The 13270-nt window shown below is 46.7% G+C and overlaps 1 protein-coding gene across 10 annotated transcripts in view; it reads left to right on the top strand.

The window, feature by feature from the left end:
• The window catches only part of RREB1 (ras responsive element binding protein 1), a 125389-nt gene that overhangs the window by 19910 nt on the left and 92209 nt on the right, over positions 1-13270 (top strand). For 2 of the 10 annotated variants that reach the window (XM_061346544.1, XM_061346545.1), the window contains one exon: positions 4044-4129. The exons of 4 other annotated variants lie outside the window; for them this stretch is intronic. In XM_061346544.1, the coding sequence (XP_061202528.1) occupies positions 4048-4129 (82 nt within the window). In that variant the 5' untranslated portion in view covers positions 4044-4047. Of the gene's footprint in view, positions 1-796; positions 1295-4043; positions 4130-13270 lie in introns of those variants that run through there. 4 more of the 10 variants (XM_061346542.1, XM_061346554.1, XM_061346551.1 and 1 more) reach the window with 3 other exon arrangements.

The following is a 13270-nucleotide window of genomic DNA, read 5'->3' as shown; positions in this document are numbered from 1 at the left end:
AATAACACATTGTGTGGCTTTCCTTTAAAACCTGTATTTTTAAAAGTACATTGTGCATTCACTTACAGAGGTGGTGTCAGAATAGAGGGTGGAAACTGCATTGTCAGTGCTCTGGGAAATGGGATTTGGGTGATAACCTCCATCTCCCTCACTGATTAAATCCTTGCCTTTTGCCCAGGCTTTTCATTATTCCAGGCTGGTCTGGGATACAGTTTTCCTTTCAGCTGAGACACTTGTAGATGTTGCATCTTCAGTGAGGAGAGTGGAGGAAGCCAGCATGGTCAGTTGTGTATGCCAGTAGTACTGCCTTGCTGGTGAGGGCTGAGCTTCTCTGAGTTGAAAAGGTATGGTTAGAATGGATCAGCGTTTGTGTGCATGGATGAAATCTGACTTTTCGCTCCACAGAAGAGGTTAAACCTCCCCAAAAGGTGTGTAAGTTGAAGTGTGTAAAGGCAGCGTGGTGCTTCGGCAGGTTTCGGCCTCTCTGTTGTTGTTGTTCCTAACTTCTGCACAGCTTCTGAGCCCTTGGTCTTCGGGAGGCTGGTACTGAGAGGAGTGGAAACCATCCCGGGGAGAGGAAAAGGACAAGCTAACCTTGGCACCTGGGGCCTGCCTATTATGTTGCACTTCCTCTGCGGGGCGGCGTGGGGCCGGGGCCGGCCGGAGTGATGTTCTCACAGCAAATGGAGGAAGTTGCTCTAGCAGAAGCAGAGCTTCTGGATCTCCTCTCGCCTGGGGGATGGGGCAGGGTGGTGGAAGGGGGACACGGACACACACACACACACACAACCAACGAACCACCCTGATCCCTCAGCTGAAGGGCAGAGCTCGACAAACTTTGTGGAGAGCTGAATGCTTCGTTGAGGCCGGTAGGGGTTGGGGAGCAGAGATTGTTTCCGTGCTGTCGGCTGGCAGCAGGGAAGGTACCAGGGTAAGGAAGGAGCCGTGGAAGGATGGAGGGGGGCGGTTACTCCTCTCCCTGGTTGCTGACTAAACAGTTATGTCAGCTGGCAGTCGGCGCGGCCTGGGGATTTGCGATAGAGCTTCTGGAGGGTGGGGGTGGCTGCGCAGGGGGAAGGGAGGGGAAGGGCTGGCCCAGCCGTAGCAACTGCTGCTCCTCCTGCTTCCCTGCCCCAGGGAGGCCTGGCCGCCGGTGCTGCAGCATGACCCCCGGAGGTGTTGGCGGTGATGCCCGAGCGAAGGTGCCTCATGGCAGCCCCAGCCGGCCGGGAGGCTGGCCTGCGCAGGAGAGCGTTCCCGTCTGACTGGTACCCGTGCCGTCCTCGCCCGCTGAGTCAGGGCCTCCCGAGCACGTGCCGCTGCCAAAATAGCTGGAGCCTGTTGCTGGGGCTCCCGTCCGAGCTTGGTGCTGCTTCAGATGTGGAGGGAGAGGGGCAGTCCTGTGGGGCAGAGCTGCTGTGTGTTCATCCCTCTGCCCGGCTCTGTTGGGAGATGGTGTGGTGGGGCCAGTGCGCTGCTGCTACAGGTAGACTTCCCTGTCTCAGCACGGCCCAGCGCTGTTAGAAAGTAGACAGTGCGTCCTGGCTGCTGTTCAAGTTCAGTGTTTCCTTTCTTGGCCTTGAAGGCAGATGGAGCCCAGGGTAGCCCTTACACAGAGCAGGAGGTATTTATAATGATCCTTTCAGGTCGGTAATGTTCAGATCCCATTTTTCTGTTCTTCTTGTTATGTTTTCCATAAATCGTGTACTGTGAAGTTGGAACAGCCTTGGAACAGCTGCGGCTTTTCACCCGTGTGCTTTCCTCCCCTCCACCCTCTACTAGCAGGAGGTAAAGGATGGGTTGCATGTGAATCACCTCCATACCTATTTCACTTCTCCTGTCCCAGCAGTGCAAGACAGAGAAGGACCCTGTCCTGACAGGCAAAAAGGGTGTGTGTCTCAATTGTTTGAGGTCAATTGAGTTAGCTGAACACAATTAAGGAAAAAAAAAAGAAGTTAAAGCTCTCAAGCTCTCCTGATGCTCCTTAAGCTACAGCCTGCTGTGTCCGAAGCCATGCTTGTGGGTGTTGAGACCAGTTAGCCTGCATCTTAATGAACATCAAGATAGATTTTTATTAATGTTAATCTGACTCAACTGAGCTACCATGGTTAGAGTCGTGAGTGAGCCTGTCTGGCCCACATGGACAAGCTGGCTGGAGGCTTTAGCGAGCAGGACAGCACCAGTCAGTGTTTCTAATGGTGTAATTAAGATGTTTGCCTTCTCTCCCCCCCCCCAGCTGAGTGCAGTGTGAAAGAAGAGAGAAGGTTGTAGAAAAATGTTTATATTGCGATGTGGAAATCTACCGATCTTGCCCAGAAGTTGCTTTGTTGTACCTTTGTGCAGCTCTCATCACCTCAGTGCAGTTCTCAGCTGGGTGTGTTGTGCCTGGCACTCCTTCATAGCACACCTGGATGCTCTTTTATGCATGAATCAAGCGGTAGCATGATCTTGTAGGGCCTCTCAATTCTCTGCCGGGTGGCCTTATAGACAAGCTGGGCAGCTGGACTTCTGTCAGCTTGTTCTCAGCAATGTAGGTGTCTGCTAACTGGTGTGGGAAGGTTATAAAGCACTGAAGTGCCTGAGTGATGCCACAGTCTCCCTTCTGCTTTAAACACTGTGCCTGGCCACAAGAGTGAGTGCTTGTGGGAGGGTGTTAAAATCGATAAAGCCTGAATCCTTAAACTTGTAGCTTTTTTCCCTGCTTGTTGCATGTAACAAGGCCTGTTTGGTGGTGGGTGTTTTGTGAGCAGAGGAAAAAGTCTCCAGGAGATAGGAAGCCACTCTGAAGTTATTGCTAAGCCAGATGTACATCATCTGGCTTTTTTAAAGCAGTCAGATTGTCTATTGCTCTGCAAGAATGAAGTTATTTTGAAAGGAGAGGGGTATGTGACTGCTGGAGTGCTTAGACATAGGGTCTGAAATGCTCAATAACCACAGTTCTCACAAGCTTCACAAGGAGCGCTTCTGGAAACGGCTCTTGATGCGTTGGGTACAAAGCACTACAAGTGCGGGTAAACAGTTCTTTAAAATATTTTGGCACACTGAGAAAACTTCAGTGAGTGCTACTTGGAAGCTGAACACTTGACTTTCCGTGGATAAGATCAGTTTAAATAGGTGCGTTTTTCATCCCTCTGTGTGCATGAGAGAGGGGAACGGGAGGGCAAGTGAAAAAATGAGAGGAAAAGACATTGCTGACTTGGGAAACTTGTTTGACCTTCTGAGCCCTGTGCGCTTGTCTGTGGTTTCCAGCCAAAGGCTCTCACTTTTAGAGCGCCCTGCTTCTTGTGCTGAACTATTTTTTGACGCACTGAATGAATGCAATATGTTAACACTCCTGTAAGTCCCAGAATTGCTTGGCTGCCCCTTGCCCTGCCTGCCTTGCGCTGGCTGAAAAGGTACCATTGTTTGTTCTGCAAACAGTGGGTGATGGTTGTTTCCAAGGTGACTGCGGTGCTGTTGCTGCCCTCTAGTACAAAGGGAAAAATTGGCTTTAAGCACCTGAGCGCATCCCACTGTCACCAAAGAAGGTGGGAGGGAGGAAGGAGCTGTTTGGTAGTGCTCCCTGGGCTGGGTATTAGAATACAGGCAGGAAAGAATGCGGGTGAGCTAAGAAAGGGCAATGCATGAATTTGGTTTATGCTACAGAACATTCTTCTTGAACAGTGCACGGTTACAGTTACTGAAACAGGTGATTATTTCTAAGGCTGTGTCACTAGTGAGTGGAAATTATGGTGAATTTAAGGTCACAATCATATTGATCAGCTATTGTATTTCGAGTTTACAGTCGTAATATTGTGCTTTTTCCGCTTAATTGAGAGGATGGTTTTAACACTGCTCAAGCAAGGGCGTATGGACTTCCTACAAGGAACACTTAGCAGTTCTGCTGGACTGGCATGTTTTCAGATTGTTTTGGAAAGCAGTTAAGGAACTGTATGCATCCCCCCACCCAAAAGAGAACCCAAATAGTCAGTTCATTGGTTGCTTTTGTGTGTTCTTGGAAGGCCTGTGGTACTCAGCACAGTGACTTATTTTGGTGTGTCTAGGTAGATGGATGAGAAGCATTTTTTCAGCCAGAGGAATGTGCTGCCTGCCCGTCTACTGATGCAGCTGTTTCGGGGGGGGGAGGTGGGTTTAAAAAGAAAAACAACCAACACTTCTTTTCAATTGGTCATGGATGCTGCTAGCAGAACTTTGCCTCCCCCTGCATCAGGTTTAGTACAGTTCATACGCAGGTTTCAGTAAACATTAACCACTTTTATCAGGGCTCGCAGCGTGCTGAATGGTTAGCAAAGAGCATGTACTGAGAGAGACAGAGAAAACGAACAAGTCCAAGGTCAAAAGGATGGTAGGTTTTCCTTCATTAAAATGAGGGGTGGAGAAGATTGAAAAAGCTTTGTGGAAAAAGTAGGCCCATGTGAAAACCATGGTTCTTAAGCTTTCATCCAGGTAAGAGCATGTGGTGCTGCAAGGAGGGTGTGCATCTTAAGTTTTTCTGCTGCTTTAGTGAGACGACCAGAACACATCAGCCCTCCTCGTGCTCTTGCTCACTGACAGCATGAACTCCTCATGACTCAGACCAGTCAGGAGCAGAGTATGATTTTTGCTATCTCTTGTCCCATCTTTATACGGGGCTGCTCCTACCCAGCATCCACAAAGCTCTCACTGATTTCAGCAGTGCACAGCCCGGAGCTGGCAGCAGGAGATCACAATGTCCTCCCCTCCCTGCCTCCATGAAGCAATGGTACAAAGCCATGCTGGTTAGGAGGGGTTGGTTAAAGAACCAAGGTTTAGCAGTTTGCCTCACCTTTCTTTATCTTGGGCAACCTGGATGTTTCTTTATTGCTTTTGAGGGATGCAGTGCTGCTAATTTTTTGTGCAAAATGAATTGCTGTAGTGATTAAAAAATAGTTTATCAGCTTAGGAGTGAAAATGAGGTCATTTGCAGGTAAATTAGTGAAATGATTTTTGATGTGTGGGAAAAAAAGCATTTTGAAAAGGGCATATGACCTGCACTAATTAAATCTGTTGAAGCATCTGATGTCAGAGTTCAAGTTATAAGTTATTTTTATTTGTGCAAATCTGCATGTCCTGTCCCTTCCAGCTCCATTCGAATGGTACTTTGCAAAAGAAAAGCAGTAGTGTTCACCTGCATGTTTCCTAGAAAACAGCATCACCAAAAGGTTGTACCTCAGTGGAAAAAAGACACAGATTTACTTAAATGATACATCAAACACGGAAGAAATCCAAACCGTCTGTGGCTGATCTGACAGTAGTTTGAGAAACACCCTCCTCTGCATGCCCCTCAAATAAGAAACGTGTGCGCACAGTTACAAATCTCATCTTTGTGGTGACACAGATGATTCAGTGCAGGAAACGAGAGGAATCTCATTCAGCAGTTAAGCATTTGTGGGGCGGGGGTGTGAGGAGGTCATGGTGTTCAGCACACTCAATTAGAAACCTTTGGGCTCCTTTCCTTACTGTCTTTTATACTGATTTAAATCAGGGCCAATACTGGCAGCATCACCACTAGGGCTGCAGTGGTGGCCCGTGCTCTTCCTCCTGCTGTGGCTTCATGGTCCTGGGGGTGGCAGAGGGAGATTCAGATGCAGGCTTGCAATCACAGCTTCTTGGAAGGTGCCATAGTTCATCTAAATATAAAATATGGACTGTGGTTTTGGTCTTAAATATTTGTGGGATTTTACCAAACCACTACAAACAAACAAAAGTAAACAGTGAAAAGGGACACATTTCAGGCAGGATTTATTTTTTATTTTCCTTTCACAAGGTGATGGGCAGACTTGTATTCTGTGACTCAGTGTTCAAAGGAAAGACATTGCTCTAATTGAGAACTTCTTTGTCTCTTATTCACAAACTTCCCAAAGTGCTTTATTTGAAAGCTTTTCAGGAGGCTGGGGTGTAATTTCCTTCTTAACTCTGATGTTCTCCCACAGCTTCCCAGGTGTTTTTGACTTCTCCAAATTTAAAGCAAAAACAAACAGAACTGTCTTTCCTAATAAGACGACTCTGTGTTGTAGTGAAGTCTATGGAGGGAAACAAAATCATGCCTGTTACTTGAATTCTGAAATACATTCACTTAGTTCTAAGGGCAAGTTTAATGGGAGCATGTACAAAACATTTATGTGTATGTGTAAACTTTTGCCTTGCCTGGAAACTGACCAAGGAATAAGGTCAGAAAGACAATTTTTAGGTTGCTTTGATGCCACTGCAAAAGCATTTGCAGTTCCTTATTTGCTGTAGGTCTCTGACTGATAACCGGTGCTAATGAAACGGCTTTCCATGCAGTTGTATTGAAACTATTTATGCAAATACAGTGCAAACTTTATTGCAAAAGCAATCATTTACAGTGCACAGCTGGTAAACAAAAACATTACCATTCATTCTCCAGTGCCTCAACAGCTTCTGCTTGGTTCTCCCCTCTGTAGCTGACTGTGCATGCTCCCAGCATTTATTCCTTGACTCCAGCAGTGCCCTACTAGCACTGAGGTGCAGGAATGGCACTCTCGCGCTGTCAGTCCCTGCGACCGCAGTCCTGTTCCCCTCTGAAATTGCTTCATAAAAGATTTCTAAAGGACCTTTAGGTGCACTGTGGGTGGGAAGAATTGCATGCATCCCTCTTTTAGAGACCTTTGCATAGGCTTCAGTGCAAGAGTACTCTCTTCAATCTCTAACACACAGAGTCTTTTGATAATATAGTGAAGGGACTCATTCTGTCAACCATTACACTAAATTTCTGTCCTCCTTCAGCTGGACTCCTCCAGGCTGGGGAGGATGGTCCCATTGCTCCAAGCTATCATGGTCAGGTTTGGCAAGGCAAGATGTGAGAGACCTCTGTGCCATGTGAGTGTCAGGAGAAAAGGAGGTGAATGCCCCATCACAACCGTGGGGCAGCAAGGAGTGACTGGGGAGACTTGGTTCTTGTTTCCTGTCAGCATGCAGGTGGGTCTCAATTTTTCTCTCCCCATACAGAAACTTTCACTGCCACTGAACTTCAGTTACAGTGTGTGATTTGGATTTTTTTTTGGGGGGGGGGGGGTAATTAGTGAGCTCAGTAGAGCAGAGCTGGTGATGGGTATTCATTAATAAGCCACTCTGCTTGGCAGCCATTTAGGGGTACTTTTGCATCGACTTCTGTGGGTGTCTCCTGTATCTTGAGGGCAAGCGGGTTTGGTTTCAGCCGTACAGATGCCAGGTGTGTTTGGGGCAGGCAGCAGTGTCTGGCATTTCAGCTTGAGGAGCCATTGCTCCCTAGGCTGAGGGCAGACCATACAGCATGCTTCCATCCTGCAGCATACATAGACCTGTCTGGGTGCACCAGTGCTGACCAGACAAAGCATCTAGATAGGCTACGTGTGGGGTGGTGGTGGTCATGATCCGAGCATCCCCAGTGTGAGGTAGCACTGGAGCCTGGAGAGGTGGCCTGGCTCACACTGCAGTTACTGCTCTGCCTGGCTGAAAAGCCTGGATTGTTTCAGTCTTGCAGCTCTCGTGCAGGGTCTTAGATTCAAAGCACTAATGACTTCCTCACTGGGACCCAGACTCTTTAAATTTTTATTAAAGGGATTGTCTGTGCTGACATTTAGCTAGCACCAGATGTTGGCTTTGAGTTACCAGTGTGGAGGTGGCATAGCTAATAAAGGCAAGGGTAAGAAACTTGTGAGAAACTGCCTGTCAGATGCAGCTTTGTGTGCTGCAGCCTGTGTGATGCCTATCGCTTCTTCATGGGCCAGTGTTCTGTAAGAAAGCTTTTTTCTTTCCTCCTGTTTCTTCTGTACTCTTGACTGGCCGAGTGTTTTCTAAGCACATGTCTTTTTCAGGTGGCCTTGGTCTTCTGTTAGAGACTGGCTAATGCAGGGAGAGTGCAAAGGGAACAGAGTGACAGATGTGGGGGATTTCCTTTATATTTTGGTATTTCTTCTGTACATAACTTTCCTGTAGATCATACTTCTCCCCCTCAACCTCTTTTGGCCATACCCTCCCTCAGAAAATGTCAGCAAGCGATTGTTTCCTTTGCAGAACTGTGAGCCCCTAGACAGAGGCTTTTCCAGTTCTATGAATGCACCATTTGTTGCTGAGGGCACAACTGTTCGATATAACTGGCTGCATCCCACTCTGCTTGGGACCAGCATGCACTACAGCCAGGCTATGCATAAACCAGATTTTTGTATTAAATGGCACCATTTTGTCCAGAGCAGCAGTCTGTCTGTCTTTTGTGTGTGCATGTGTGTGAGACTTGCAGTTTTCAGAGGCAGAATACATAAAGAACAGCAGTTCTGCAGACATACACGTTACTCAGCATACCATGCTGTTTTAAAGTTTATTTTTCTTAGGCAGCTCCTGATGAATGATATTTCTTCATTATCCTGTGGAGGTGGGCTGAGGCAAAAGCACATTTTAAAGTGTTTCATAAAATGGATGCATGGTGTAACACTACAAATGTAGTAGTTTCGTTGGGGACATACTGAATTATAACTTAACTGAAAATACATGTAGCACTTTGAAAGTATATGTTTTTATGTTTTATTGTATGTCATCAACCCAGAATCTTTTCCCCCTCTTTTTCTTGTTAAGTGCCACAGCGCTGGAGATGTAACCACTTTAATATATGCTGCATTCTTAACTACATCTAGGACGTGTCATTTGATATCAGACCTACAGCTGGAGGGGCTATATATATGGCCGTTGAGCATGGCTGCCATCCTAGTTGAGATGCAGTGCAGTATTTCCCAGCACAGGTTTCTACAGTGCACACACATCTGTGATGCTTGGGTTTTACTTCAATTAGCACAACTCAGGCCTTACAGCAGATTGGGAGGTGCATGAGGAGGGGGCTGAGGAGCAGTTGGCATTAGTGGGTACTGTGCTGTTTGCATGTTGTTTCTCTGTCATTTACCCCTTGGCCCTGAAAAGCAGCTTTGGGAAAGTGCTGTCCACATAGTTACGTGAGTGCAGGCTGTGGAACAGGGAGGTTGCATGAAGCTCTGGTCCCAGCAAATGAATCACAGCTTAGGCTCTTAGTCCATGCTGCCTGTCTCATTTGTCTCAATGCCAGGAGTTTCTCCTCCGAAGCACAGAGGACTCTTATCCTCATCTCTCCTCTCTCATACCTGTTGAGTACCCCCAAGCAAATAAGAACACTTCCCAAGCAAACCCACCAGCTTAGAAATTGCCCACTCACGCTTCAGTAAAACCATTTTCTGTGCTCCGTTATCGTTGTGTTTAAGAAATGGGAGAAAGTGGAAGCATCTCTAATTTTCCATCTTTAAAGAAGGTGGTACTGAGTGGGGAAGAGGAGGATTCTCCACCTCATCCTGTTCTGGGTACCTGAACAAGTCTGAGCATTGGGCAGGCTTGCCTGAAATGCAATAATCCATATACCAAAAAAGAGTAATAAAGTCCAGTTTTGTAGCCTTTCCGTGGAGGTTCTCCCCCTAACTCACGCCGTTCCTTCATATATTCGCTGCCCACATGATGTTACCCGTGGGATGAGGGTGGCAGGGGGAAGCTTGTTGTCTCTCATGTGATTGCAGCACAGTTAATAATTGTACCAGACTTCAGGCGCTCGTGTGACCAAAGGGATTGATTGGGTTCTGAAGTGGACAGAAGTTTTTTCAGGCACATCTTCATGCCTCAGCATTCCAGCAGAGTCGGAGAAGGAGCTAGGTCTGCTTTCTCCGTGATTGCTCATTTGTTATGAGCTGGCTAGCATATATCATGTGAGACAAAGGCCACGCTGGCCTGAAAAACCTCCCCAAAAAAGCCAGTATAGTAAATACACCTGTAAAATGGTGTGCAAGTTACAGACTGTGTGTGTGTCATGTGCTCTTGCTTGCTCCATCTCTCCCCATACTGCCTTAAAACAGGGATGGCAAAATAGTTTGATAAAATGCATTAAGTGCTATACTGTTGATATGATTATTCTCAAGCACATGTTTCCAACACTTTCATCTTTTATGGACTGCATACTTGCTGTGGGAGTGGAAGGGGATGTTGCAGGCTTACTTTCAGTGTACTTGGAAATCTTTCCCACAGCATGAAAACTCCCCAGAAAACATATGAAATGATGGCCTGTAAACCAGGAAGTTACTGATGCGTAACACTCATTGCTCTGAGGGATTTACTGTGCTCTGGAGGTCATGTAATAGTCTTTCTTCTTTGTTGGTTTCTCTAAGTTTTGTACATGACAGACGGGTAGGTGTGTGTTGCTGAGCTTTTAGGGGTCCCTGTTTCCGTAGCATAGTTTTACCCCTGGTTCTTTTTTACCAACACTCTCATGATTAATATGTCTGCTGCTTAAAATGGCTACTGAACCACCACCAAGTTCTTCCACCTGGTTACCAACTGCTTAACCCCTGTCAGAACCCACCCAGCACCTCTTTGAGTTAATGCTTTTGTTGCTTAGCAGATACATTTCTGATCTTTGGTCTGTCCATTAACCCTGTGAATACTGTACACAATGAAGACATAAATCTGCTGTGGTGATTATGGTACATCCTGATGCAGTGATCACTGCTGCTGCTCCACATTGCATTCTCGTTAGATTAGCATGGCGTGCAGTCTTCTGGGTGTGTGGTTGTGGGTTTGGGCTTTTTGCTCTGTTTTCCCACCCCTTTACCACTTTGTGTAGTTTTGGGTGTTTTTGAGGAGCTGCAGAAGTTGGTAATGTAGGAGAGCAGCAACAGAGACAGGAAGTCTGGTACTTGAGGGCTGGTGGTCCTGGTGAGTTGGTAGGGAAGATCCAGTGATCTACCGAAATTGTGCATCCAGTTTCAGTCTGTGATGGAGTCTTCTGGTGTCTCCTTTCCGTGTGCCTATGTTTGTGCTAGAGTGTGATGGAGCATGAAAGGAGTCGGAGAAGAGAAGGGCTGGAGCTTGGGTCTGGTTGCCAAAATTTAAAGCAACCAACAAACTCGACCAAAAGGAGAGTTATCCGGAACATACCACAAAACAGGTTAGGCAGGACGCTGAACCCAGATAAGAACCTTCTCCGTGCTTTGAGGCATCTTCAGTACACCCTTCTCCCTCTATCCTTTCAGGGTTTCCTCCCCACTATGAAATACTCCTGTGCCGACTGGGTTTGAAGGGGGGCAGGAGGATGGTTGCAGTGCTTGCTTGCCTGCTGCCAGCTGTCTTAAGAAATAGAGGGTGCACTTGTCTGTGCCCATCATCCCGTCGCAGAGGCAGCACTCAGTGTGGCATGTGCCCGTGTGCATGCCTTTATGCCCTCCGCTGTGTTGCCTTGCGAGCAGTCCCATCCCCGGAAAGTAGCAGGGGAGGAAGAGCAGCAAGGAGACAGGGAATGCTGGCGGGTGGAGCTTGGAGGGCCGATCCTCCACGTAGTTAATCATTGCTTGCAGCGTAACCTGTTCCTGTTTTCTAGAGGTTTCACTGGCACCCGCAGAGAGCAGCGTATGAGGAGTATGTGACAAGCTGCTTTCCAAGCAGGATGGTTTGCCTTGCAGCAGGAAGCCCAGAGTCTTAATACGAGACATCGTTTCTTCTGTAACATGTTTATGCCCAATCCTTCAGTAAACATACCATATATAGTCTGGATTGTGCTCGCTATAACACCCTGCTGCAAGGCGACTTTGCTAGTACCACAGATTCCTTAGCTCCTGGTAATTGGCTGACAAATAGGATGTTGCCATATGTAACAAAAATATTCCACACAACTGGGGTCTTTTACCCTGCTCATAGTGCATAAAGCACGTGTTTCTGGTCATGACATGTCTGGCACTTGGAAAATGAAGAGTATTCTACAAAGCAAGGTGCCTTACCAAAGGATGGACCAGGTCCCATATGTGCATTTTTGTTGCATAATAAGGATTCTACTCTTTCCATAAACAACAGATGAAACTCACATTTATGCATCAGTGTTTCAGTGACTTTTTTTTCCTTCTTTTTATTCCTCTCTCCACTTTTAATGCCAGTTGCTTCTTAGGTCCCGAGCTAGGGCTGTGATTCACTGGGAATTTTCTCTTTTCATGTAGCATCTTTTGTGGAATTTCTTCTTCCCTGTTTCTCTGCCTTTTTTTTGTTTATACCATGCTAGCAGGGTGCTGAGCATGGCAGAGGATGTGAGGAGCAGCACTGCGGTTGGATTCATAGCTTTCTCAATCAGCTGTTACATATGGTTTGCCTTCAGCTTCTTTCATTCATTTCACACTATGAAATGACTTCAGTAGCATTCTGGTTCTTTAACAGAGATTCCTTCACAGATTCTGTGCTAGCAGAAGTGGCTTCAGAGAAGGAGATGGAATCTGCCTGCCTGGGCTGGGATGGGGTGTTCTTGCCTTTTTGTGTTTTCTGCTTCTTGCTGTTGGTATGTGAGAAGACACCGCAGTGGTGTGGACCCCAGATAACCTTGCACAAAGCTTTCTGGCTGTCTGCTTGGTGAATGGCTGTTAGCGCCTGGATCCAGCAGTTTAACTACTGGCAATGACTCCTGTACCACTGAGGCAGTTGCTTAATCAGAGAGGGTGCTGGTTAGATGTAGATCCATAGAGATGGATTTTCCTTCAGCAACTTGTTCCTTAGTTAGGCAATGCTTCCCTAAGGGAAGACTTTGCAGGGGGGAATGTTTGGGCGTTACATAAATGGACAGGACATGCATTTATTTGACTTGTCTCTCATTGGCCTCGTCAGAGTGAATTATGTCTGACTGCTTGGCAGTTAATTGGACCATCCTTCCCATTTCCTAAGCTGATAAGCCCCTCACTGTCTGCCTCAATCAGGCTTCTTTGTTTGAGAAGTTACTAATGCTGCAGCAGAACAGAATAACTACTTTCCTATGTACTGTAACCAAGTAAGGTGCTCTGATCACCAAGTCTATGAAGATTCATCCTATTTCTTCAGCAAAATCCTTTCACAAGATTTGTACCATAACACCAGTAGCGGTCGGCAGAAAAGGCACTGAAAAGTAGGTGTACTTAATAAATGCCTCATCCCTTTTTGAAAGAATTGCATTTGTGTTTAAGTTATCTTGTGAGCAGCTTTATTCTGGCAGATCCTTGTAGCTGTGCAGAGAGTACCATGGGTGTCTGTAGTTGTCTGCCCATCAGGCTTGGCTCTCGGAAATGGCTCCCATTTACCACAAAGCTTTCAGACTGGGACTGTCTTTCTTGATGTGCCTGGACGGTGCCTAGCTTAAAGTGGGTGTTGCCAGAAGGTGAGTAATAAATGATGATTAATTGTCTCTGAGCTGTGGATGATTTTGTATGAAAAAGCACTTGGCTAAAGGCTGTGCTTCAAC

Source organism: Neopsephotus bourkii, unplaced genomic scaffold, assembly GCF_033783945.1.
Source record: "Neopsephotus bourkii isolate Nb327-2 ecotype Australia unplaced genomic scaffold, CSIRO-AGI_Nbou_v1 NB_272, whole genome shotgun sequence".
In the NCBI taxonomy this organism is placed as follows: domain Eukaryota; kingdom Metazoa; phylum Chordata; class Aves; order Psittaciformes; family Psittacidae; genus Neopsephotus; species Neopsephotus bourkii.
This window is presented reverse-complemented; position numbering and strand designations above follow the sequence as displayed.